The sequence below is a fragment of the Symphalangus syndactylus genome, chromosome 16 (genome assembly GCF_028878055.3).
Source record: "Symphalangus syndactylus isolate Jambi chromosome 16, NHGRI_mSymSyn1-v2.1_pri, whole genome shotgun sequence".
Lineage (NCBI taxonomy): Eukaryota > Metazoa > Chordata > Mammalia > Primates > Hylobatidae > Symphalangus > Symphalangus syndactylus.
In genome coordinates this window covers 88,433,526-88,458,202 of record NC_072438.2, presented here as the reverse complement: position 1 = coordinate 88,458,202, position 24,677 = coordinate 88,433,526, and the positions used below count along the sequence as shown (strand labels likewise).

At 39.8% G+C, this 24,677-nt stretch overlaps 1 protein-coding gene across 3 annotated transcripts in view; it reads left to right on the top strand.

The window, feature by feature from the left end:
* The window catches only part of TRIO (trio Rho guanine nucleotide exchange factor), a 365,439-nt gene that overhangs the window by 120,111 nt on the left and 220,651 nt on the right, over window positions 1–24,677 (top strand). For all 3 annotated transcript variants that reach the window (XM_055245954.2, XM_063619580.1, XM_055245955.2), the window contains exons 2-4: window positions 8,054–8,128; window positions 17,557–17,671; window positions 24,090–24,282. In XM_055245954.2, coding sequence (XP_055101929.1) covers window positions 8,054–8,128; window positions 17,557–17,671; window positions 24,090–24,282 — 383 coding nt within the window. The remainder of the gene's footprint in view (window positions 1–8,053; window positions 8,129–17,556; window positions 17,672–24,089; window positions 24,283–24,677) is intronic.

The following is a 24,677-nucleotide window of genomic DNA, read 5'->3' as shown; positions in this document are numbered from 1 at the left end:
ACTGTGGGGAGCAGGTTTGTGGGCATGAGCATGAGGCAGGGTTGGACGTTGAGGGGGGCATGACTATCCTATAGGCATGTGGATGCCTCTTCTTCATGGCACTTCTTTGTTCCAGTGATGGACAGTTTCCTACCTATCAGTCAAAACCCACTATAATAGCCCACCCCACCCCCGCTTTCTTTTCTTCCATGAATGTTTCGTGTTTTTGTTTGTCTGCATCTATTGATGCTGCTTGCTCTGGCTGGAGTGCTGTCTGTTTTCCAGTTTGCCCGGTTTTGGACTACTTCTTCCACACTTCGCACAGATCTTTTATTTGATAGGACATCTTCTCCTATTCTCATCCCTCTGGCCCTGATTTTTCCATACCAAATATCTGTACCACAGAACTGACAACTCATATGTGTTGCTTTCTTTCCCAAACAGGCTAAGGTCAACAAAGGCTCTAGATTACACTTTGTATATGAGCACCCCCAACTCCATGCAGAGCTAGTCCATGTGCACTGAGAGAGGTTTTCAGATAATTAGCTTATATCACTTCTCTGTGGTTGAGAGCCCCTCTGGCCCCAGTTCCTTATGTAGTAATCAAAAAGATAATAGAGGAAAAGGAGAATTATAGCTTTATTTTCTGAAGCCTTTTACAGAATATGATTTTCTTCTGCATTAAAACACATGGGATCATTGAGTTTTTTCTTTTTCTTTTTTCTGAAGAAGAGTAAGAGTGCTAAAATTTGTGAGCAGACTGATACAATGATTGAATAGGGTTTCTTTTAGCAGTCAACCTTCTTGATCTGATGTGTATCAAACCACTTGATATGATGATCAAATTGTAGCAGTTCTGTCCCTCTGGTTTATTTGATACACACTAAATTTCTAAATGACTTTCCTGAGACACTTCGGTAAAGCAAGTCTTTGGGGCAGGGCAGCATCACAGAACCCCATATGTGCATGTGTGTGTATGTGTATGTGTATGGGTAAGGGGATGTATATATGTAGATAAGGGTGGGGTAACTCCAGTTCCACAATACAGCTTCAGAGGCATCCCTGACAGGCTTTACAGGGACATGCACAGACAGGTGTGTCTTTATTCTGGCATCAGGCAAACGGGATCAGTTTTCTCTGTACGTAGCTCTGTGCTCGTCCCTGGGGATCCAAACATGAACAGCACACCTGGGCATATGGTTTCTTTTTTGACTTATGAGATTGTAAGAAATAGAGTCCCTTTATAATACTAATACTTTTTGACTATCAAAATATTCCCTTCCATTGGTCTGTGATGCTAAAATTAACTTCCATTGCACAATTAATACACAATTAAAACATCCAACCTTAAGAGTTCTACAGATTGTTTCATTTACATTAAAAATATATGTATTTGTTTAAAAAACTTTTTTTTTGTTATGGTCTTTTTGATTATTTTGGTTTTCTTTTGTATTTTATAAGACATTAAAAACTAGAACTATTTTAAGTTGAAATTTCTTTAACTCCCTTGAATTAATAAAAAAAATACTCTTTCTTTGAGGTATGCTGTTATAGGCTGTTGCTTCTAAAATTATGTGAAGGGATAAATTAGCCAGTCCAACAGTTATAACCGTAAAGGTTATAGGTAAAAATTGTAATGCTCTACTATGAAGCCCATCCATATTCTTGTGTGGTCTTGTCTGTGAACATGTCCATATTCTTGATGTAAGTCTTAATTCATTTTATATACATTTTATAAGTGTGGATTGTGATATATTTATGTTAAAAATATAAGCATTGTATTATGTTTTGATTTTTTTTTTTTTTTAAATATTAGAAAAAGTGAGGGTTATAACCTTGTATCTTCCCCCCCACCCTTTAACATGTTCATAGAGGATCTAGGCTTGTTAAAATGCCTCCTTCCTATGCATCACTTCTAGATGTGTGCACAGCTAAAACCCTTGATAGCACAAACATCGGGCAGCCACGCGCAGCCGCTCCCTGTGCTGAGAGTATAATCCTGCGGGCTCCGCAGAGAAGTGGCTGGCCCGGAGAAGGTGACGTCACCTCCCTTTGCGCATGCGCTTTTGGAGCGAGGGCGGTGCCTGCCAAACTGATGCAGATTTATCACCCTGCTCTTTGTGTGCAGGCGCGCGCGCGAAGTTTCCCCCAAATTAACTAATAAGTAAAATTCGGTAATTACCACCAAGACCCAGTACTAATAGGAAGCTCTAGTTTACTGTTTAACCTTCTTTTTCTGGTTGTTTAAAAATACTGGCTTATTAACATTTTTGTTACTGCTGCAACCTGTGTTTTGTTAAGTATGTAGGATTCTTTTTTTTTTTTTTTTCAATCACTTCCCACAGATTATTTTCCCATTTAGTAAACACTAACTCGGAATAGCTGAAAGGCCAATGAAACCCCTGAGAATGGGTGAGGAGCACAGTTTGTCTTGTGGGCTTGGCTGCCTTTAAAGGAGGAGACGCAGCCAGTTTAGAACCGTATCAGTTCATTTTGTTCAACAGCTCAAATGGTCAAGGAATAACCGTGTTTCTTCTAACAGTTTTTACTGGAAAACTCATTTGACTAGTTTAATTTGAAGATTATGTAAAATTTGAGATTACTAGTATCTGCCAGTAGTCCTGGGAGAAATACAGGATTAAAAAAATAATAAAACCTATGTTTTACTTAAAAAATTTTAAAATTTGATTCATGGTTTCACTCATTTGATTCATCTTTCTGCCGATTATGTAAAAATACCATTTTAAACATAATATGCTATATAAAAGCTTTTGCTCATTGTGAAAATATTTCTAGGGTGCTTTTTATTATAAATACATCGGAGAGGGGCTTGTTGTTCCTGGACTATTTGTTATTGTTGTCTTAAATTTAATGCCACAGAAGTGACCAAGTGAGTGAGCATTCTGGTCATCAGTGACTAGCTTAGAAAGGTATTTGTCTCAGTGCAGCATCTCTTTGCAGGGTTTCAGGATGAAAGATGAGTAATTGATTTGGTCAGTGAGGTATTAGATAGTTGAAGTTCCAGACTGTTGATTCAGTGGAAAGATATTTCACTGTTGAATGATAACTTGCAGAATATTTCTTGTTAGGGCAGAGAGATTAATTTTCCATCTTATGAATATAAATCATACTATGATTGAAGGCTAAACTATACCTAACATTTCACAAAACAAAAATAGAAAGTACTAAGGAGTTTTGGGGTTCTTGGGTAGGGGTCAGGGGCGAGATGCTGTAGCAATGTATTTATTTGTTGGTTGAGTTTATTCGTTGATTGATTGATTTGTTCATCCATCCATCTTTTTCTTTTTCTTTTTTTGGAGACAAAGTCTCACTCTGTCGTCCAGGTATGCAGTGGCATGATCTTGGCTGACTGCACCCTCTGCCTCCTGGGTCCAAATGATTCTTCTTTCTCAGCCTCCCTAGTAGTTGGGACTACAGGTGTGCGCCACAGCTCCTGGCTAATATTTTTTCATATTTTAGTAGAGATGGGGTTTCACCATTCTTCCCAGGCTGGCCTCAAATTCCTGAGTTCAGGCAATCTGCCTGCCTCGGCGGCCCCCTTCATCCATCTTTCTACCCAGCCATCCCACATCTGGTGAATGCCCTTTGCCTGGCCCTATCTTAGGTATCTAGGATACAGCAGGGAGCAAAACAGACATGTCCTCTGGCAAATTGGCTGATCTAGAGAAAAAGAGGCAACTATTCACTTGATGAACAGTATAATGTTTATTATTAAGGAATAGAAGTGATTTGGGGGGCAGATTTAACATTTATGCTCACACTGACATGCTATCGAACCTAATAGTAATTTGAAAGGTGGTAACAGAATTTTGGCAAGTAGTATGCTGAAACTTGTGGTTATTTTAAAATGAGTATATTAAAATCTCTAAACATTCCAATTTGTTTTAGGGAAAGGCAGTTTTTGTGTGTTGGCTTGAAACCAGGAAGAAAATCATCAAGCACCACCTATATATTTATATTTAGTTAACAACTATAAAATCCGATTTTTTTACCTAAGCCTGTTTTCCTCAGTAGCATTCAACAAATATTAGTGTAAACATTCTGAACATAGATAGTCATTGTAGCCTTGGCTCAGAAGTGTATTTGTTGCCTGTCTTTAAGGACTCCCCTGGGAAACATCTTCTGCACCTAGAGATAAGCCTCGACTGACTCCATTCTTGCTGTTTCACTGTTTCCTGAAGCTAGCTTTTCATTAGAGTCCATAATGGTTGCTGTATTCCAGATAGTAGCAAAATATGCCTCAAATTGTGATGGAATCCAGTCTGTCTTTTCTGCACAGTTTAGTATGAGCTCTATATAACTTAAAAATTATATAATTCAAAAAACGGGTACAACTAAATGTCCCCCGATTTGGGCCACTTACCGTCTGGTTATCTGCTCTCAAGTTGCTCTTCTTTGTCTAGGCTTTCTGTTAATCCTAATTTTACCCAATTTTTCTTTGTGGCACCCCCTTCCATCCATTTAAGTAGCATTGACAAACCCCCCTGGTGGCACTGAGAAGTAGAAATGTTGCTGATGTCTGGTCTTTGGTACAAAGATAAGGTCTGGGATCCCATCAGGGCCTCTCTGCCGTGGTATTTGCTGTTCCCGAACCTCTCTGTGATGGTGAGAAGTGTGTGCTTCCAGGGGGCGGCCACCGAGGGCAGCCTATATTTGCTGTTGTTCAGTAAGTTTGGGAACCACAGTTAGATCCTTTAATGCATGAATGAAGAAAGCATTAGGAGTTGAGTCTTATCTGCTGTGTAATCTAGACTCTGTGGAATAGCACAGAAGCCATTTATTTTTAATTTTTTAGAACGTTTTTATAGTCCTACACTGTTTTCCTAAATAGCTCTTCAGGGCATGGAACACAGCCTGCCTTTTTGATCTGAGGAACTTTCATGGTTGGGTTCTTCCTGCTTTTTATTGAAAGTTAACATACGATATATTTAATCTGGTTTTAGTATTTATACATGCTTCCTGAGTCCTTTGCTTATTGGGTGTTTTTTTTTTTAAAAAAAAAATGGAAATGAGATCTAAAATAATACCTAAGTGACCAGTCACCACAGTAACCACAAACTCAAGTTTCTTTGTGTGGTTGGTTTTATATTTCTGCCCTTTTTATATTTTCTTTTCTGTTTTCGAAGTATTAATTGATGGTTTAAATAAAATTAACATCTTTTTCAGTGACAGTCTACAAAAATATAGTTAAACTGGTTAGAATTTATATTCTGGTCTATGCGTGGGCATGTACCTACATCGCAATAAAAAGTGAAGCACCTTTTCACATCAGTTTCTCATTAATTCATGTGCTTTTCTTCCTCTAGAAAGACTGAGTCTTCCTTAATTTGGGGGGAAACTGAGGGACCCATAGGTTAACATAACTAGAGCTCTGAGAAATGAAAGGCCACATGGGAGTGAGTCCGTGACTCATAGTGGGACATAGGAAATTGAGACATTCATTGAGTTCTGTTTTCTGCACCCTGCTTTCAAATCAATAAGCTGTTCCTCCTGTGAGGTGGCCTGGAATATGGCAGCCCTCACTTCCACCTTCCACTCCATTGTGGGTATCAGTAAATAGGTGTGATTCAGAAAGTTAGCAGTAATTGTCAAAAATGCTTTGGAATGATGACTCAAGTCACACAGCTCTCTCTTGGTATATCAGCATTGGGATCAGGACATTCTTCTTGGTGATGGCTGTGTGACTCACAAGTGGGGCTCTGTCTCTCTAGTGTAGGAGCCAGGGCTGCAGTTGGTGGTGACATTTCTCTGAGGGCTGTGCTGTGTCCTGGCCATGACGTGTGGGTGTGGACGTGGGAATGATAGAAGGCATGCATTTTCTCATCTGAGCAACAGAAGGGGAATCCTCCCTTCAAATACCTGTAGATAGGGATCTACAGCTGTCGCTTACTCCTTCCTAGTATTTGTCTATCATGTGATCTGTCTCCTCCTCATTTGCCCGGGTCTCATGGCACTTCGTGCTGCCTATGAACATTTCAGAATCTGCCTTGTTTTATAGGTGTTTGTCAGCTTGTCTCTTTGAGGGTCTCTGAGGAGACTTAGTCCTCTTTGCCTTGCAGTTGCCCCAGTGCCATCTGTGTCCACGGCAGCCACAGCAGATGAAGTCAGTCTTTGTAGACACATTCAGTGAGTTACAGTGACTGGCAGTGAATTGCTGACTAGATTGCATCCATTCAAGAGTTTTGAAGGAACCTGAGGATGAAATTGCAGAACTCTTGGCTCAGATGTTTTGCCTTTTATAAATAGCCACTGTTTTCAAAGCTTGGTGGGTTGCCAGCACAAAGCATGGTGCATTGGAAAGGAAAATGGCCTGGTGCTGTGGAGGCCCCAGCTCGGTCAAATCTACCCATAAATGGCCGAATAGTTCCACGCAGCCTTCCTAGGACCTCATGGTCCTCAGCCGATGTGTTGGCTGTGAAGTCTGTGGTGGTTGTCAGTGTCATAGTTAAATCTCATTAAACTGGGTTCATTATACACGTGGATGTATTCTATGGACAGGAGCGATTTACATTAAGAAATCAGATCACACCACTGATTTATTCATTCTTTGTTTCTATGAGTGATAATGTTGTAGAGACTGAATTCTGCTATATTCCTCTCGAAGATGTTGATTTTGTTGCCGCTTGTTTGCCTGCTTTAGCAGGCATGTAATTTGGCCTGACCCACACTACATATTCTCTGTGTTTACAGTGGGCAGCAACTCAGATTTTGATAGATCTTTAATCCTTAGCAGGGCTGCTTGGAATTCACCTGGTTTTTGTTTTAAAAGCTCCACATTGCTTAGATGGGGCCCTACCCTCAGGCTAACAGCCCTAATGATGGGATGTGTACCCAGGGTCTTTTCCTTTTCAAGGTGTCTCTCTCAGCTTTTGTCTTTCTCTAGTGGCTGGAGAGAGTCGTTTTTTATAAATGTTCCCTGTAGCAGGGCTTGCCCCGAGTTGCTGCTCAGGACACCAAAAGTGAAATGTTCACTCCTTCACTTCAGTACTTTCCTTGCCTTCTAATTCCAAGTCTACATCTTGCTGTAGTTGTATTACCATGCTAGCATTTGCGATGCTTTTCTTGTACTATTTTGGCAAAAACAAACACAAACGGGGATGGGGAAGTGGTGTTTTGTTTTTCCCTAGAGATTGTTCTGCTAACAATGTTAGTTACTAGTTTTGGTAGGCATCCCTGAACCTAGATTACCTCTGTTAGAGATCACCGAGAGAGATAGCCAGTTATTGTGATGAGTATGGACATTTTGGACCCCAAATTCCCACGTAGACATTCCCCCTGGTGAGCTGGGCTAGATATTTTTCGGCTGCAAAAATTCCTTTTGCTTAGATGGATTTTGGCCTAAATTGCGTATTGCATGCGCCTCTTCTACAGTATTCCCACTGGGCCTTCTAAGATATTGGGAGTAGGGGCAGAGTTGGTTTTTAGTGAGGGGAGGGGCCTTGGCCACCTCTGAAGCTGGAGTGGCACTGGGCCGTATGACCACATTAGCCATTGACATTCCTCCAGGGGGCATGACCCAGAAAGCCTGGAAGGAGAGAGCCAGGCCCCAGCTATTTATAATCCCCTCTCTCTGCCTTGCCACTGGGTATTTTTAACCAGACCCTGAAGTATGACAGAATGAGGCATTGAGCTCCCCCTAGAGGTTTTAGGATGTCACAAGCAGCCATTTTTATAAAGCAGTGTTGCTGTTTTCTTTGCACCAGCAAAGATTTATGTACATTAATCTACATAAAAATTAAGATTTGGTAAGTAATCTGGACTGATTTCATATCCTGTCTCCTTTTGGGACCAAATTGTTATTGCTAGAAATGACCGAGAGTGAGCCTTTTGGGGACATGAACCTCTGGGTCTGTGTGCAAATCATTATTCAACATTAAAATAGAAGATAGTTTTGTGATCACAGACATGGAATTTAAATGTTGTCCTATGATCATGTTTCTTAAGTTGATTTAATGGATGTGGATAAAGCTGCTGTGTTGGCACTGGATAGATTGGTTAAGGAATTAACTGTCACTCTAGCAACCCAGTAATTTTATTTTCTCCTGTATTTCAGGGTTTCGAAAAAACGATGAAATGAAAGCTATGGATGTTTTGCCAATTTTGAAGGAAAAAGTTGCATACCTTTCAGGTAAAGTTTAACTTTCAACTCTGCTTTATCCAACTGCTCTGACACAATTTCAGAGTCTGACATAATAAATGAACTCACCTGCCACAACATATAAAAACATTGGCATTTCTATGAATTTTGAACTGCTTTATTCTTGTAGCACTGTTCCTGAGAAACTAGTACCCAAAGCATTTTCTTCCAGCTAGGAGGCACATGATAAGTCAGTTAGTGTTGGTGATGAAAATACTTTTGTTTCTGCCATTCAAGAAAAATTCGGCTGTTCTGCCCCAATCAGTTAAGTAAAAAAACTGACTTTAAAAATCCGATCATTTCAACAAAGGTAGTGGGAATGTGGTGGTATGTAGATGGGTCCTGAATTTCTCACTTTTGTTTCTTGTACTCTGTACCTGCCTCTGTTGCCTTGTCTTTTGGGAGGCAAGGACGCCTGCTTCTCCTTGAGATCTGCTCCTTTGTGGCTCTCTGGTCATGGAGTAACTAGGACCCGTGTCGTGGATGATGAAGCCCTGGTGATTTTACCAGCTGAGTCCGTTTCCCTGTAGACCCAGTCTTTGAGGCCTTGGCCCGCCCACAGACAGACTCTGGGCCAGTCCCTTGGGCTTGGGGGCACCTAACTGCCCTCTCTTCTGCACATAGATAGTCAGCGTTAGGCTTTTTCGGACTGTCTTCTTGGGACCTTCCTCCCACATAAACAGAGCAGACCTTGGGTATTATACCTTTTGGGCACCAGTTCACTTGTTACCAAATAAAGATTTGCAAGATTTTTCTGCTCTATCAGGAAGTACATCTGTAGATTGTGGTCATGTGCTTTTAGATGAATTTCTCTTGAGAATTTTTATCTTTCTCAAATAGGCATTCTGTGCTGATCTATGTATCCTCTTGAACACATATCATTTTTAATTTATAACACTGCTAGCTGCTTTTGTAAGTTTTTTGTGTCCTTTGGACATGTGATATTGCTGTATATTTAAGATGCAGCTTCCGATGGTGTTTTTGCTAATCTTGTTTTGCTTCATGTTCAGTAATATTTCTTGGCCCCTGTTAATATGGTTTGATTTTGTGGGAGTAAATCTAATTCATTATGTATTTGGAAGGTTCACAGAAGAGTGTAAGAAGTTCATGAAAAGAAGGTGCTTTAAATTGTTGGAAATACATGGTGAAAAACAAATACTGGCTTACAGTACACTGAGTTTTAAAAGTAGCATTTATTTGCTCTTCTCTAATCATTTGCTGACAAACTGCATTGTAAGGACTCATGTCAGCTTTGTGAACCCCTGATTTTGTAGTTTACAAACAGAATAATTGAAAGACTCTACTTACAAAAATTAGAGGTATCTGTAAGGAAGGCCTAAAGCCGAGTCCATGTGTTTATCAGTTTTTTATTTTTAAAGTCTGGGTCTGTGATAACAGCACCTGCTCCCCCGACCCGTCTTGTGTTTCTGAACGTTTTGTTCCATTTTATTCTTTCATTAGCACGTGGAGATGGACATGTGAAGAAAGGTAGGAGGTTAAGATTGGTGGGTTTTATCTGTATTCATGCTTTTATTAGGCAGTTAATACAGAATATATTATCAGCTGACATTTTTATATAGTTTACAGTCAACACTAAAACTGTTTACCTTTTAACTAATCAAAGAAACAAAATCGACAGTCTTTCAGAGTTTGTCTTAAATGTTTAATAAAACCTTAAATTCTTCAGGGTTACATAAAGTTGGATATCTTTGGTGGGGTGGGAAGTTCTGCTTTTACCACAGATTAGTAGGAACTGTTTAAAATATTAGCGATGGTAGAGCTTCCAGCAGTGTTAGCAAAATGACATTAGTAGGTGTCACCTCACTTTTACAGTATTCCTAATTTATGACCAGAACTGGCAAAGCTGATTAGCATGAGCTCATTGCTCTTGTTTTAGGCTTATTATCTCCTTTAGGAAGGGAGAAAAACAGTAAAATTAAGTAGAAATTGACTACTTGTGTTGTATTACAGTTTTTGAAAATTACAAAGAATGAGTAAACTTTACAAAATAAAATTTATCTCTAACTCATTTTTTTGTTTCTTTTTTATTGAAATCTAATTCACATATTCTAAAATCCACCTTTTTAAAACGTGTGATTCAGTGGATTTGAGTGTATCACCAGGTTGTGCAACCGTTACCATTAATTCCAGAACCTTTTCATCACCTCCCAAGAACCCCATATCCACCCCCCAAGCCCCCAGCACTGGCAATCACTAATCTACTTTCTGCCCTGACCCCATTTTAAAAAATTTTAGGGAGTATTATGATACTTTTGTAAAAGCTCTCCATGTGAATGGCTTTTAGTAGTTAAATCTAAGTAAAATGGCAGGGGCTTTGTAAAAGTAGGCCAAAAGATGAGTGATTTAATTTAAAAGACACTTATTAGGTCAAGATCTCTAAGAACCCAGTGATAATTTCTTGAACTTGAATATTTCCAATCCTTAGTGTCTAGGTCTTCTAAAAAGTAATGCTGATTGCACTTAAGTAAGATAGAACGTACTACTTCCTTCATTTAGGATGAACACAGTGAGGTTAAATGTCTTACCTAACTTGGTGTTTGAAGTCAGAGGACAGTGCTGTGGTTTGATGGATCACCTCCAAAATTCAGATGTTGCCAATGTGATGCTATTAAGAGGTGGGACCTTTAAGGGGCAATTAGGCCATGAGGGCTCCTCCCTTGTGTGGGATTAAGGCCCCTGTAAAGAGGCTTTACCCTTGCCCTTCAGCCATGTGAGGAAGCAGCATTCCTCTTCTGCCCGTGGAGGATGCAGCCCTCACAAGACTACCAAACCTTGTAAAAATGCCCCGTAGTTTATATTTAATGGAGTTTCCGTCTAATGGCATCTTACATATAATGTCAACTATTAGTGTGGTTCCTATGCCACTAGGGTTTGAGCCTTAGAAAATTTCACAGACAACCACCAGAATTAAGAACACATTCTTTTTTAACTGTTCATTATGGAACATTTTAACATCAAAGGAAAGAAAATAGTATAATGAATTTGCACGAATTCATAGCCCACTTCAGCAACTTGCTTCATCTGTATTTCCACTTACTCTTCTCTTCACTCTGGATAATTTTGAAGTAAATTCTAGATACTATTTTATTTATAAGTATTTAGTATTTATCTCTTAAACGTAAGTGTTATAAAAAACCCCTGCAATACCAATAACAGACCTAAAAATTGAATGGTAATTATTTCATATCCCCCAAAAAACCCAGTGGGTATTCAAATTTTTATGCTTGTCTCATATGCATTGCAGCTGGTTGAGATGCCTGGTAAGGCTCTTTTAACCTGTAGGCTCTTTGTGTCTTACCTCCTGATGTTTTAGGAAGTGAGGAATCCAGGTGTCTTCCTGTGAATTTTCCTGTAGTGTAGATTTTGCTGGCTGTGTCACTGGGTGGTCATTTAACATGTTCACTTCCCCCGTGTTTCTTGCAGACTAGGAGTTAGGTCTTGAGGCTTGATTAGACTGAGCTTTGATCTGGCAGGGAAGGGGGCAAAAATACTTAATGGGTGTGATTGTTTAGTTTCATAGGGAGTTTTATTAGGAGAGTGTTGTCTCGTTTTTATGGTGTTCATTGATGATTATTGCTTAGATCTAGTATTTAAGAGTTACAAGATAGTGATATTCTACTTATGTTGTTTCTTTTTCATTTATTAACTTGGATATCCTGTAAAGAGAGATGTCCCATCACCAATTACTTGATTGTCCTGAGAAAGAGTTCATACAGGAGAAGTAGGATAAGTGATTGGTTCTTGTCCGTAACCAGTTTTCAGGCTGTTGAAAAAGGACCATTGTTTGTTTGTTTGTTTGTTTTTTCCCCCGATAAAGACTTATTTCAAATGCATGATTTTAAATATATATGATGTTTTGATTCATTGCACATTTTCTCTCTTATGAAGTTAAAATTGTCCCATCTTTGGCCAATGGGAACCTTTTCAAATTGGCTCCTAAGTTTTGTTTGCTGATGTGACAAGATGTTTCAGGACCATCTTGTATAATTCCTGCCTGAGATCTGGAATCAGCCATTTCTCTGAAGAGCCCTGGTTCCTTTTAGTGCGAAACAATATGGGTTGCTGGGGATATCCACTGGGTGTGTTGTTGTTTCTGTGTGTCTTTAGTGGACAAATCTGGGGGAAAACACACACACACATTTTAATGAGAAATGATATCATGACTTTATATTAAAATTCATAGTTCAAATTTAGGATTATAGATACTTCATTTTACTTTTTCAATTGTATATTTGTGGATATCCATTTCATTAATCTAAAAATGTTAGTTCTTATGTGGACATAATTACTTACTTTGTAATGCTAATGGTATTAGCACAGTGTATGACTACCAAATGCAATTTAGTATTTTTCTTGTTGTCTTGAGGATGTATGCCATTAGAAATGGCATAAATAAATAAAATACAGATCTATTACTGTATTTTAAAGTCACATGAGACACTTCCTTTCCATGTGGATATGCCATCAGCTTGAAACCTGGAATCATTTTATTTTGCTTTACATTTGTAAGACTTAAAAACCCCAACTTGCTTCAGTTTTGAGTAAAACTTAGCATAATTACACAGTAATAACTAAAAAATAGTTAAAAGTTAAGGTATGGTTAAAAAAAAATCTAGTTTTTGTGTTTGCCTTCTCCACCCTGTGCCTCCCTTATAGGAAAACTTTAAGTTTTTGGTTTAATCCTTATGCTTTTAAAATATGAGCAATTCTATTGATCTTCCCATCTGTTTTCATCTTCTTCTCCCCGAGATAAACAGAAACGTAATATGCCTCATTTTCTATTCTTTTCTTGTTTTATTTCAAAGAATATTCTGGAGATCAGTATATAGCAGCACATAATAGAGTTCTCATTGCTTTTTACAGTTGTGTATTACTGTGTTTTTTTGTGTGTAGCGGAGTAATACACAAATATATGTATACCAGAGTAAAACACAACTCTCTCTCTCTGTGTGTGTGTGTGTATATATATGTCTATATATATGTGTTTATATATATGTGTGTGTCTATATCTATGTATATGTGTTATATATATACATGTATGTCTATATATGTATATATATATATAGTTAATTCAGTCAGATGCCCATTGATGGACTTTTTTTTCTCTTTTAGAATAGCTTTTTGGGGTGCAGTGAACATTCACTCTTATCAAGTTGGTATTGACAGGAATGTGGGATTTGATGCCTTAAGGTTTGCTGGTACCTTAGCTCTTCATGGTCCAGTTTTGCAGAGTACTGCATTTCCCCAGAAGAGAAGGGGAACCTTCCATTCATCTTGGATATCTTGTTAGAATCCTAGCATAGTGGGAGCTGGCAGGGACTGACTGAGAGGGCAGGGACTGACTGAGAGGGCAGGAACTGGCGGGACTTTTCATGCAGGCTGCTGAGTCTTCTCAGCTTTCAGTAGAAATACTCCATGAGCCAATTCCTAGTTCTCAGGACCAGGCAGCAAGAGATGAGCCTAGAAGGTGCAGGGCTGGCGAGATGCTCGCCTTGGCTCCTTTTAACAGAGTTGTATTATTTTATGGCACACTTAATAGACGTTAGCCATCATTTCTGTCTTCTACAAACTATGTCTTTCAGAGATTTCCTTGGCAAAGGCTGCTTTTTATTGTCAGTGTGAGTTAGACTGTTCCTTGGGAGTTGGGAGTGGGAGGTTGGACAGCGGCTAAAGAATAGTTTCAATTGAAACAAGGGCTATGGAGAGAAAGATACAGTTGGTTCGTTGAAATTTACATTTTACTCCTCAAAGCAAGCATGGCTTTCATGCAAGTTCTTTCTAAATAAGTGAAAGGTGAGCTTCTAATTCATTTAAAGAGAAAGAGGTGATTGTGAATCTAGCTGTTTCTGTGGTCATCCTGGGCCACATTGCTCAAGAGACCAAGTCTCCTGGAGTTTTAAGAAGAGGGAAATGAGGTCTCAGGGTTTAAGGAAATAAGTGTCACACAGACATGTGTAGCTGTAGTGTAGGACCCTTTCAGCCTTCTTTCTATTATTAAAATAAACCTCAGTTCCCTTAGCATCCGTAGGATATCCGTCAGGCATTTCTGCTAACTAATACCTGATAGGAGGTATTTTTAGTTAATATTGTGTGGAATATGGAAAAATAATCCATTCAGCAAATGTTTGTTGGGTGCCAGTCTCACTGGACATGGAGAGCATTGTGTATTCTTAAATCAGCAAATGAAACAAAGATGCCTGCCCTCATGGAGCTTATGTTCTAGTGGAGGAGACAAATAGACAAAAAGAATATGTAAATTGTATCATTTCCTAGAAGGTAAGAAGTGCCTTAGAGAAGTAAAATTGGGTATAGGAGAGGATGCAGGTTTATGTGAACTGAAAGTAAAACACCATCATTATAAACAAAAACTGTTTTTTGGTGTTTTTTTTTGTTTGTGTGGTGTTTTTTTTGTTTGTGTGGTTTGTGTGTGTGTGTGGTTTTTTTTTTGTTTTTTGTTTTTTTTTTGCTTTTTGACTAAGGCAGCATTTGGATAAGCAGATAATCAATGAGCTGTTGTTTGGTTACAGACATGAAAAACTTCCATTTCATTGTAGAAACTAAGGCACTGATTTCCTATCTATAAAATGAGGCTGACATCTATCCCGCCTGCCTCACCATGTGGCTTAGAGTTGATAACACACACATATGGGTGTATCTAATAGGTGAAGTTTTTATGAACTGCAGTGCTGTTATTTTTACTAGTTTAGGAACAGGAACAGAACTTTGCATTTGTGACTTTTCTGCTTTATACCCAGATGCTATTTTCATTTGGGTACTTCCTGTGATTTTGGAAACCAACCTAAATCTTGGGGAATAGAATTAAACAGACACCTGTGTAGCTGATTTTAAGCTCTTGAGGTTTAGTGACCATGTTCCTCTGAAGTATACTTCATCCTTTCTAAGATTTTTTCTTCATACCTCCCTGAGGAGGAGTCAGCAGAAAGTGATCATTAACTGTGTTACACCATCTATTGGAAGGTGCACCCTTAGCAGGGAGATTAGCATGTGAAAAGATTCTTACTTCATAAATGATTTTTGATAAAATTGTAAAAATATCCCAGTGAATTTTCTGAAGTTCTTTTCTAGGAAAAGGGAAAGTGAAAATTTTTCCTCTATCTTAGAATTCAGATTCAGGTGTCTATATGCTTTTTTTAGGACATGACTCAGCACCTAAGCGGATGAACTTGCTGTCAAGTCTTAGGATACTGCTCGCTAGTGCTACCAGCCTGGGAGAAATCTTTGTAGTTGAAAGTTGGAAAAGTGTAGTAAAGGCTGTCAAAACTTCTGCACAGAGCTGCCTTTGGTTCTCACGTCTGGGGTGATCAGAATGGCCATGCGCATTGTGCACACCTACTGACTTCCCATGCAACTTTCTTAGATTGGCAGATTGTGGATTCTACTTCTCACACCTGTGGTGGAGCATGCCTTGATTGACTTGTGAGCTACGGTGACCCAGGAGGGAGGAGAGTGTAATGTGGGTCCCTATGGAATCAAACATTATGCTGCTTTTCAAACACATTTTAAAAATTCAGAATTGTGGTCTAGAAAAAACGTTAGATGCTAGCTTTCTCTTTAGCAAAAGTGAGGGGAATGTTTTAATTTAAATAATATATACTGTATTTTTAATAATTCAAGTTTCTATAATATGTGTTGATCTATGATAATTTCAATCAAGGAGATTGACTCTTTTGAAAAGAATGAAAGGTATTGGGAAATGAAAAATATTGAAATTGTTAATCTGTCTTATCTTGGGGATAAGAGGTATTCCAAAAAATTAGAGCCATTGGTATTACCCTAAAAATCATATCAGATGTTTTAGAAGATCACTTGGTAATGAGCAGTACTGCTTCTCACTTTTAATAGTACTTTGCATTCATAAATGTTAGCCCCCACAAAGGACCAGGAACCCGTTATTTAGTTATCCCTATGACATTTTTACTACTAGAAAAGAACTAAAGCCAGTAGTTCGAAAGATCATACAATTTTTTTTTTTTGCCTGGGTGAAGACCTAGCGATGACAATGTTGCATAGTTCCTTCGTCTTTATTTAAGCTTTTGGAGCCTCAGTATCTCTATAAGACTGGAATGATAAAACCTCTTAACAGAGTCATTGTAAAATCACATCAGAAAGTGTATGCAGAGCACGTGATACCCTACCTGGATCTGTTGTTACCTATAATTGTTGTTCCCATATAATACCTAAATTATTGGATTTAGAAATAATTTAAGGCTTTTCTAGATTACAAGACTGAACAATACATGTGGATTGCTGTAAGTATTCCCAATCAAAATGAAGCTTCATTATTATTTAGAATGAGTATGTAATTCCTATGAAGTTATGAAAACCATATTGGTAAAATATGTTTTTAAAATACCATCATCTTCTGCTGTATGTTTTTTGGCTTTTCTAAAAGGAAAGAATCTTCTGTTTATTTATTTTTATTTTTTATTTTTTTGCTTGCTTTCTTTCTAATTTTAGATTATGATTTTTGGTGCATAGAAAATAATGAAGAGTTTTGCATTGTGACTTGAATTTTGAGGTCTCCCGAAGAGAGATCATCAGAGTTCTAAAACTAAATGAAGGATCCACTTGAGAAGGCTAAATTTTCTTTCTCTATTTTCCTGACAACCCCGATGGAAGTAATAAAATAAATGTGACAGTTTTACCACAAGCGTTTAGTAATACCAAGCTGACTTCATTAGGATTGTATATGTTAACAAGAAATCGTTCTGCCTGCCTGTCTGTCAAAGTCACATACTCTGAGATTTGTCCTCTTAGTGTGTGATAGAATTTTTCTAAAATCCTTAAGCTAATTAGCTTTAAAATTCTCATGTGGTTCTCTCACATGCATGTGTGTGGTTCCGTGTGAGAGATTGGCGAAGCTGGACCAGTGAGGGTCAGGTGCCATCCGTCCCAGATTATAAAGTCGTCATCAGCATAGCTTGGAGAATGTTCCTTTCGCTTTCCTTTCAAGACTTAGACCCATCTTGTTGATAGGAAAGAAAGAGCTTTGAATGCAGGGCAATGGGGAAGAATGTGGGGGAGACTGACATAGAGGGCAGCTGTGAGGGAGGTGGTTGTCTGAGGTGAGTGAAACACATGGACGTGACAACTTTTCATTCTGTCCAAAACATAAACACTGAAGAAAGGAGTTTTTCCCAAAAAAGACAAGGCCATATGTAGTACCTTCCATGTGGCCTGCAGAGCTCCGACATTTTCTCCCAGATCCCTGAAGGGATGACCTGTCCTCACTGTGCCTCAGGTGAAACAAGGACTCCTGCCCTGTGCAAATTTGTGGAGTTGCTTCAGGAATAATTTTGACAGAGTGAATGGATGATAACATAGGATGTGTCTTATCTTGTTTCTGTCTAAGTGTATTCCTAATGTTTGTTTTTCAGGTGGTAGAGATAAACGTGGAGGTCCCATTTTAACGTTTCCAGCCCGCAGCAATCATGACAGAATACGACAGGAGGATCTCAGGAGACTCATTTCCTATCTGGCCTGTATTCCCAGGTTAGTTCTATGTGGCTTGTGCTTGTCACTCATGTCACATTTACAAGAGATGTGGTGCTGTACTCGTTAGAAATCAGCTAAATGGTAGCCTGAATTCCAGGGCAAGTAGTATAAAACAAAAATCATTATCTTTCTCCTTATTACCGTTTTGTGACCATTATTGTCTAGTGTAAAACACTTTGGGGAGCAGGGACATGAAGGTAGGTAAGAGCTTTGTGTGTTGACAGTGGATCTGGGATACTCAGCTGGGATTTCAGGATGTGGTGCCTGAGTTAGAAAGCCATCGTTGATGATTCTAATACTGTGACACAGAGGCCTGGGTGATCACAATTGGGTGCTGCTTTTGATAATGCATTTCTGCCTTCTTGGCAAACGTTAGTTCTTTAAAAATAGTCTGTTGATATGTAACATGAAGTTTGTGGGGCATTAAAAATCCTTATCTATATATTGGGCGTAGATCTGGGAATCTGTATCAAAATTGAGACTGCATTGGTAATGGGAATTTTTAGCATAGGTGCCAAAGAACACCAAGAACAAGCAATGTTGTGTTTTCCGAAGAGTCCGCAAGTGGGGAGTTGTGAGTTACTAGGAGCTGGCCTGTGTGTATACTTGAGGAATTTAGAATGTTTCTGCTCTGGGAATGTATTACTTGAGTTTTATTTGTAGATCTAGCTGACAGCTGGTGGAGGAAATTTCCTGCCTATATTAATGTATTAGTTCTTTCTCACACTGCTATTAAGAAATGTTTGGGACTGGGTAATTTATAAAGAAAAGAGGTTTAATTGGTTTAATGGCTAGGGAGGCCTCAGGAAACTTACCTTCATGGCAGAAGTCAAAGGGGAAGCAGGCACATCCTCTTATGGTTGGAGCAGGAGGAAGAGGGTGGAGGTAGGCAGTCAGGTGCCACACACTTTTAAACAACCAGTTCTCATGAGAACTCCATCGGGGACAGCACTAGGGGGATGGTACTAAACCATTAGAACCACCCCTTGCCCCGTGATCCAATTACCTCCCACCAGGCCCACCTCCAACACTGGGGATTACAGTTCAACATGAGATTTGGGTGGGGACACAGAGCCAGATCACACCAATTAATATCTCCATTTAATTGTTCCAGTTATATTCTGGAAAATATAATACCATGCTGATATAATCTAAGGATACAGTCATGCCCAGGATAGGAGATTCGGTGTGTGTTGCAGGTTGGAGGGGTGCCTATCTATGAGGAAAGGGTGAGTCCTCAGGTGTCTGTTTTATTCCAGAAAGGCACATACTGAAGGGCATCAGTGGCGGCCATGGTAGAGTGAGAGGAGGTGTTTCCTAAGAGACTAAATGAGGATATGTGAGAGAAGACTCGGCCATAATATGGGCTGGCTAGGTAGTAACCTTAAGGAACATGCTACAAGAGAATGATGTAAGATGGTAACAGCATAATGGGTTTCAAGGGTTGTGGTAAAGGTAATAGATCTACCACAGCACGTGGTTCACGGCACTCAACCTGTGTAGGTTGACACCAGCGGGACAAGGCAGCCATGCCCCGTCATAACAGGGCTGGCTGTGGCTGATGGCAGTCAGCTTTTGCTCTTGATAGTTTGACTTGCTGGGGAAGTTCTTGCGTTTTCTGTCAGAGTATCCTTTACGAGAAAACTATCACTGTGTGGCATCAGCGACTGAGTGAGCCCTACTTATCTGGAGTAAGTTTCCCTTTCTTCTTCTGGTGTTTCTTTGGCAGCTGACCTGTTGAAATCTTAGAGTTGGAAAGTAGTTTAGAAGTTATTTATACTCACTATCATTTATAAATAAAAATAGAGTGTAAACTACTACTTACTAAGCTTTTACTATGTGCCGGGTCTGTGATAATGATGGAAAAAGAAATACGAAGGGCAGGGTTAAAAAAAAATCACTGCCAATCAAAATGATACTTGTCATATAGTTTAATAAAAACTAAAGTTGAATTTTATGTTCACTTGTGTGATTTTAAAAACTTACATAATTTGAATACTATATAGTGGTAACTTTGACAACTTGCCTTTTGGTCTTGAAACCTATGTTAATAGCAAATATTAAAAATTATTTATTGATATAGAAATTGGTTCAGTCACATTTTGGATAATCTGGATGACCCACTTTTAAAAAAAAACTTTTTTTGGTAGGAAATTGTGAGAATACACAAAAGTGGAGAGGATACGAATAATATCATGAACACACATATACCCATCACCCAGCTTCAGCGTTTATCAAATTTTGCCAAGCTTGTTTTTCTCTAATTATTCCCCTGGTGTATTTTACAGCAAATCCCAAAGGTCACATCATGTCACTCAAAAATTCTTGAGTGTGTAGGATGACCCTCCAGCCACTGAACAGTCACTTCATGTCAGTACCTAGGTTTGCGTTTGCATTAACTGCAGTCCCAAGTGACAAGAAATGCCATTTTGCTTGTCCTTGATTAATGAGCAAATAAGAGAGATGGAATTAACATGTAAATGATGCATTTGCTGAGTGATAATGGAGAAAGATTTCAGAGTAGTCCAAATTGAAAGAAGTGGCCACAAAGTGAGTCCTCTCTGGGCCCTCCCTCCCAGGGTCCTGCAGGCACTACCCCCAGTGAGTGCATAGCAGCAGGAGCGCTGTTTGGTTTTAACCAAACAAATTATGTGATACAGATTTTACCAGTCTGTAAAAATCATCAGCAAATTACTGGTGTGTGAATTTCTTTGGACTTGTGAGTTTGCTTATGTGTAGTTTGTAAGTCTGATGGTTTGTTGTAGTAGAGTGGTATGAACACAAGGCGTTTCTACCCAGCAGTACATTTGTGTGTATGTCTTGGGGCCTGTGAGACCTTTTGCTGTGTCCAGTGCTCCCTCGTGCTTCCCAGATTTGAATTTGAAGGCAGCCCTCCGGCCATTCCTCAGTTAGACAGTCACAGGGCTGGTGTCATATGTGAAGGGAGAGCATGGGCCTCAGAATCAGACTGACTGTGACCTCGGACACATGACTTCACTTTCATTGCTTTCCTGATCTGAAAATGTGATAATGACCTGTACATTTTGAGATCATTGTGAGTATTGAGTAAAATTATTCCTGTAATCCTGCATGGTGCTTGACATGCAGTAGCTTGCTCAGATACAGTGCAATAATTTTCTGATTTCATATTCGCCCTTCTATATTCCTTCAATTACTTTCCTTTTGACATGATTTCTAGAGGCAGATCACATTGTTTTCTTCTGCATGCCTTCTAGATTGTCTGTGTCCCGCACGGTTCAACAGAAACATGACTTGAGCAGCTGTGAGTGATTTGAGTATTATTCCTGGGGTTGCCCCTCCCTGCCCTTTTTTTTTTTTAAAAAAACAAACAAACAATTGTAGTAACAAGGTGAGTTCGTAAGATTCATTTGCAATGAATCTTTCCACTAAATGTGTGTAGGAGAAATAAGAAGCAGCAGCAGTTCTTGCTGCTGTCATTGCAAGTCCTGCACAGTGACATTAATCTTAGAATGTCTCTCGGTGGCTGTTGCTCTTGTTACTTGAATTGTATTTAATACTAATTATGTTCTAGAACATTCTGCCTTCTTTAGAATGATTTATAGTTGCTAAATATTAATAGATAAACCATTCTTACTCCTTGTTGTCCACTAATGAAATTATACGAAGATTTTTAATTGATTCATTCATAAATACTCATAAAAAGATGCTTCCTTCCTCTAGGAACCAAACAAGTAGAGTTTCTCCTTTTTAGGGACCTGTGTTGAAAGGGGACCTTATTTTTATGTAAATTTTCCTTATCTCACAGATAAACATGAGGCTCTTCGGTAAAAATGCTAAAATAACTGGTTAATAAGTCACATTTCCCAAAGAACAGTGTCTCTTAGGTGGTGGAAGGGCTTGGGGGCCCTTCTCCAGTAGGCAGCTGTTTATTAGGTGCTCGTAAATAGGACCCAGGTTTGGGGATGTTTACAAGTCACTGGTGTCTTAATGATGACTGGCTTTTAACTTGATAAAAGTAGATGGATTGAAATGCTGTGCACTCCCAGCCCAGTTCATTTGCCATTTTCATTACTTAGGAAGCCGCTGGGTGGGAGCAGTTTGATCACGGAGGAAGGTGAATAGTTAATCCTTCTGTAAACTGCAAGCTCAGCGTAGCTTTTGGTTTTGTTGTTCTCCCGCTTATTCCTGTTGTTAAGCCTGGAGTCATTCAGGATTCCTTTTAAGCTTCTTTCAAGTAGAGGGGCTTTGTAGTTCATGTGCATACTGTGTAAGGCCATGTTAGGAGAAAGACGGGCTTCAAGGGAATTTATCTTGATATGGTGAAGACTGATGGTTACAGTGCAGTCTACCAAACAGCAACTAGTAAAACAAATAAAACCTATTGCCACCGTTTTGCAATCTCCTGTCTTTGGTGTACTGCAGCAGAATATGTGAATCTGGGGTAGAATGCCTTACAGGGCAGCAGCCTTCCTTTGCAGAGCTCTTGGCCTCCAGGCACCTGCCTCTTCCTGCTTAGGCTGCCCTCACCCCAGTGCCTCCGGGGCCCTGGAGTTTCTGTGGAATGGAATCCCGCAGGATTGCAACCCCCCTTAGAGCCCAGGGAAGTCTAGAATGCTTAATTTCCATGACAGGAGACGTTTCTGGGAGTCCCATTTGCCTCTAGGTTTCATGAAGGAGGTCAGAAAACAAGTGATGTTTCTGCCTGTGATGTTACCTGGATTGTGACCCAGGACCTAATTGGGATGTGGAGGAGAAGTGATGGCATGAGGAGTATTTGAACTCATTTCAATTTACATCCCTATGGGATAGTTATTAGAAGTTCATCACATCATTCCTAATCAGTTTTCAGCATTTGGGTGATAAACTAGGCTGCTGGATCTGTTTTCTCCTCCTGGCTTTAAACACTGCTCCTCTGACTGTGAGCCGCCCTCTGATTGGGTCCTGCTGCTGGGCTCTAACCATACACGCATTTTTTTGGGGTGTTTATGTGATACACCCTCTTATTGATGTAGATGTCATATGTACTTTGCGTTTGTAAAACGTGGAAAGCTAGTTAGTCTGATAGTCTGAATCAAGATAAGAAGGGAATGGGGTTTGTGGGTGTGAGTTAGTTGGGAGGGGGAAGGAGGGCAGGGGAGTGGGCCTGTGTAAGAGCATGACATTGGTTTTAATTTTGAATTAATTTTATTTGCATTACCTAATGATAGCAATTAGTTTTCCAGGTTTTTAATTTAGACTAGTTTTTTTGGGGGGTAATTATCCAAAGCAGAAAAATGTCAAATGTCTTTTCTACCCTAAGGTACATTTATGTTTGGGGGAAACCACATATGCGTATTGAGTACCGTACGTCCTAGGTATATTTCCAAAAAAGACCTTGTAGGCAGTCATTACCTGGTTACTGTCTGGTGCAGGCATCAGCAGCCTGCATAGACTGTCAGAGACCCCTGTGTAACAGTGAGGGTTGCAGTTGTTCCTTAGTGTAGGGCCATTCGGAAGCTTCTATCACTGAAGTTGTAACCAAGTGAGATTAAGTATTTTTTTAACCTGTGTTTAAGGACACCTTGACTCTTGTTGCTCATTCTTTATTGCAGATTTGCATTGCATGTGTTTCCCATGTAGCCAGTGATTGAGATTTAATAAAATTAGAAGCTGGCATTTTTTTTTTTTTTAAGTGCAATAATGTGGAGAGGAAGAATATAGTGACTCCTAGCACTGCCTTGACGTGTGTCAGAGGCCAGCAGTGTTAGCCAGTGTTGCTACCACATAAAGGCTTAGTACAGTTGTGGAACTAGATTAAAACCACAGAGCCTGCCAGAAGGGTGCCAAGAACTCCCAGGGACGGGTGAATGGTATGGAAAACCACTGAGATAGCTTCAGGACCAGGGATAGGGTAAAGGGAATAAAATGGAACATAAGAAAGCTCTCATCATTGCCAGCCACGCTAGTGGGGGGTCATTTTCAGCACCTGGGGTGCTGGGAGTCCTGGGGTAACTGCCGTCCACAGGTCTTAGACTGTCCGCAGTCTGGGTTTTGCAGGCTGTCAGGGTTTTGTACCCGCCCGATGCTCCCTGGAGACCTTTGCTCGCAGGAGTGACTGGAGGAATTCATGTAATCAGTTAATGCACCAAAATCAACAGAAACGGGCACGGTGACCGTTGTTTTCCTGAAAAGAAGACGAGATGCAAAACCATTAATAAAAATTGAAATCTTAACAGGTTTTGCAGGTTGAACATGAAGCGTGTGTAGCCTGTGTCTCTTCCTTTATGGTACAAGGGAGGGACGAGAAGGAGCTGAGCACAGTGTGCCCCTTCCCCTGCCTCCGCACATGGCTGGCAGGGGAGGGAAGCTGGTTCTGTGGCACCCAGTGGGACTCTGACCAGACAGAGTGGCAAGAGATGTAACCCGTCTTCAGCCATGTTTTCTCTCTCTGCAGCGAGGAGGTCTGCAAGCGTGGCTTCACGGTGATCGTGGACATGCGTGGATCTAAGTGGGACTCCATCAAGCCCCTGCTGAAGATCCTGCAGGAGTCCTTCCCCTGCTGCATCCATGTGGCCCTGATCATCAAGCCAGACAACTTCTGGCAGAAACAGAGGACTAATTTTGGCAGTTCTAAATTTGAATTTGAGGTAACTTCCCCTGTGTGGCTAGACCCACTAAACAAGTTGGTGTGGTTTACTAAAAGCTATTGAGGCTAATGAGAGATTTTTTTTTTAAACCACATATTAAACAGGAGCTGCATATCTTATGAACATGTGATACGTAAAATTAGTTATTGCATGAAATAACAGAGCTGCGTTCATTATCCGAGTGGATTGTTTTACCCACATGGGCTTAGGTTTCAGTTCCCTTGGGTTGGGTGATGGGCTGTTGAGTTGTGAGGCCTTGGCGGAGAAGCTTGCTGGCTGCCTTGTATTTCACTTGACAAACAGCTTTACCAGGCAGCACTGTGGCTTTGCATGGTTACAGATTCATTCTCCTTGCCTCAGCCCTGGAGATGAGGGAATGTTAGGGAGAATGCCCA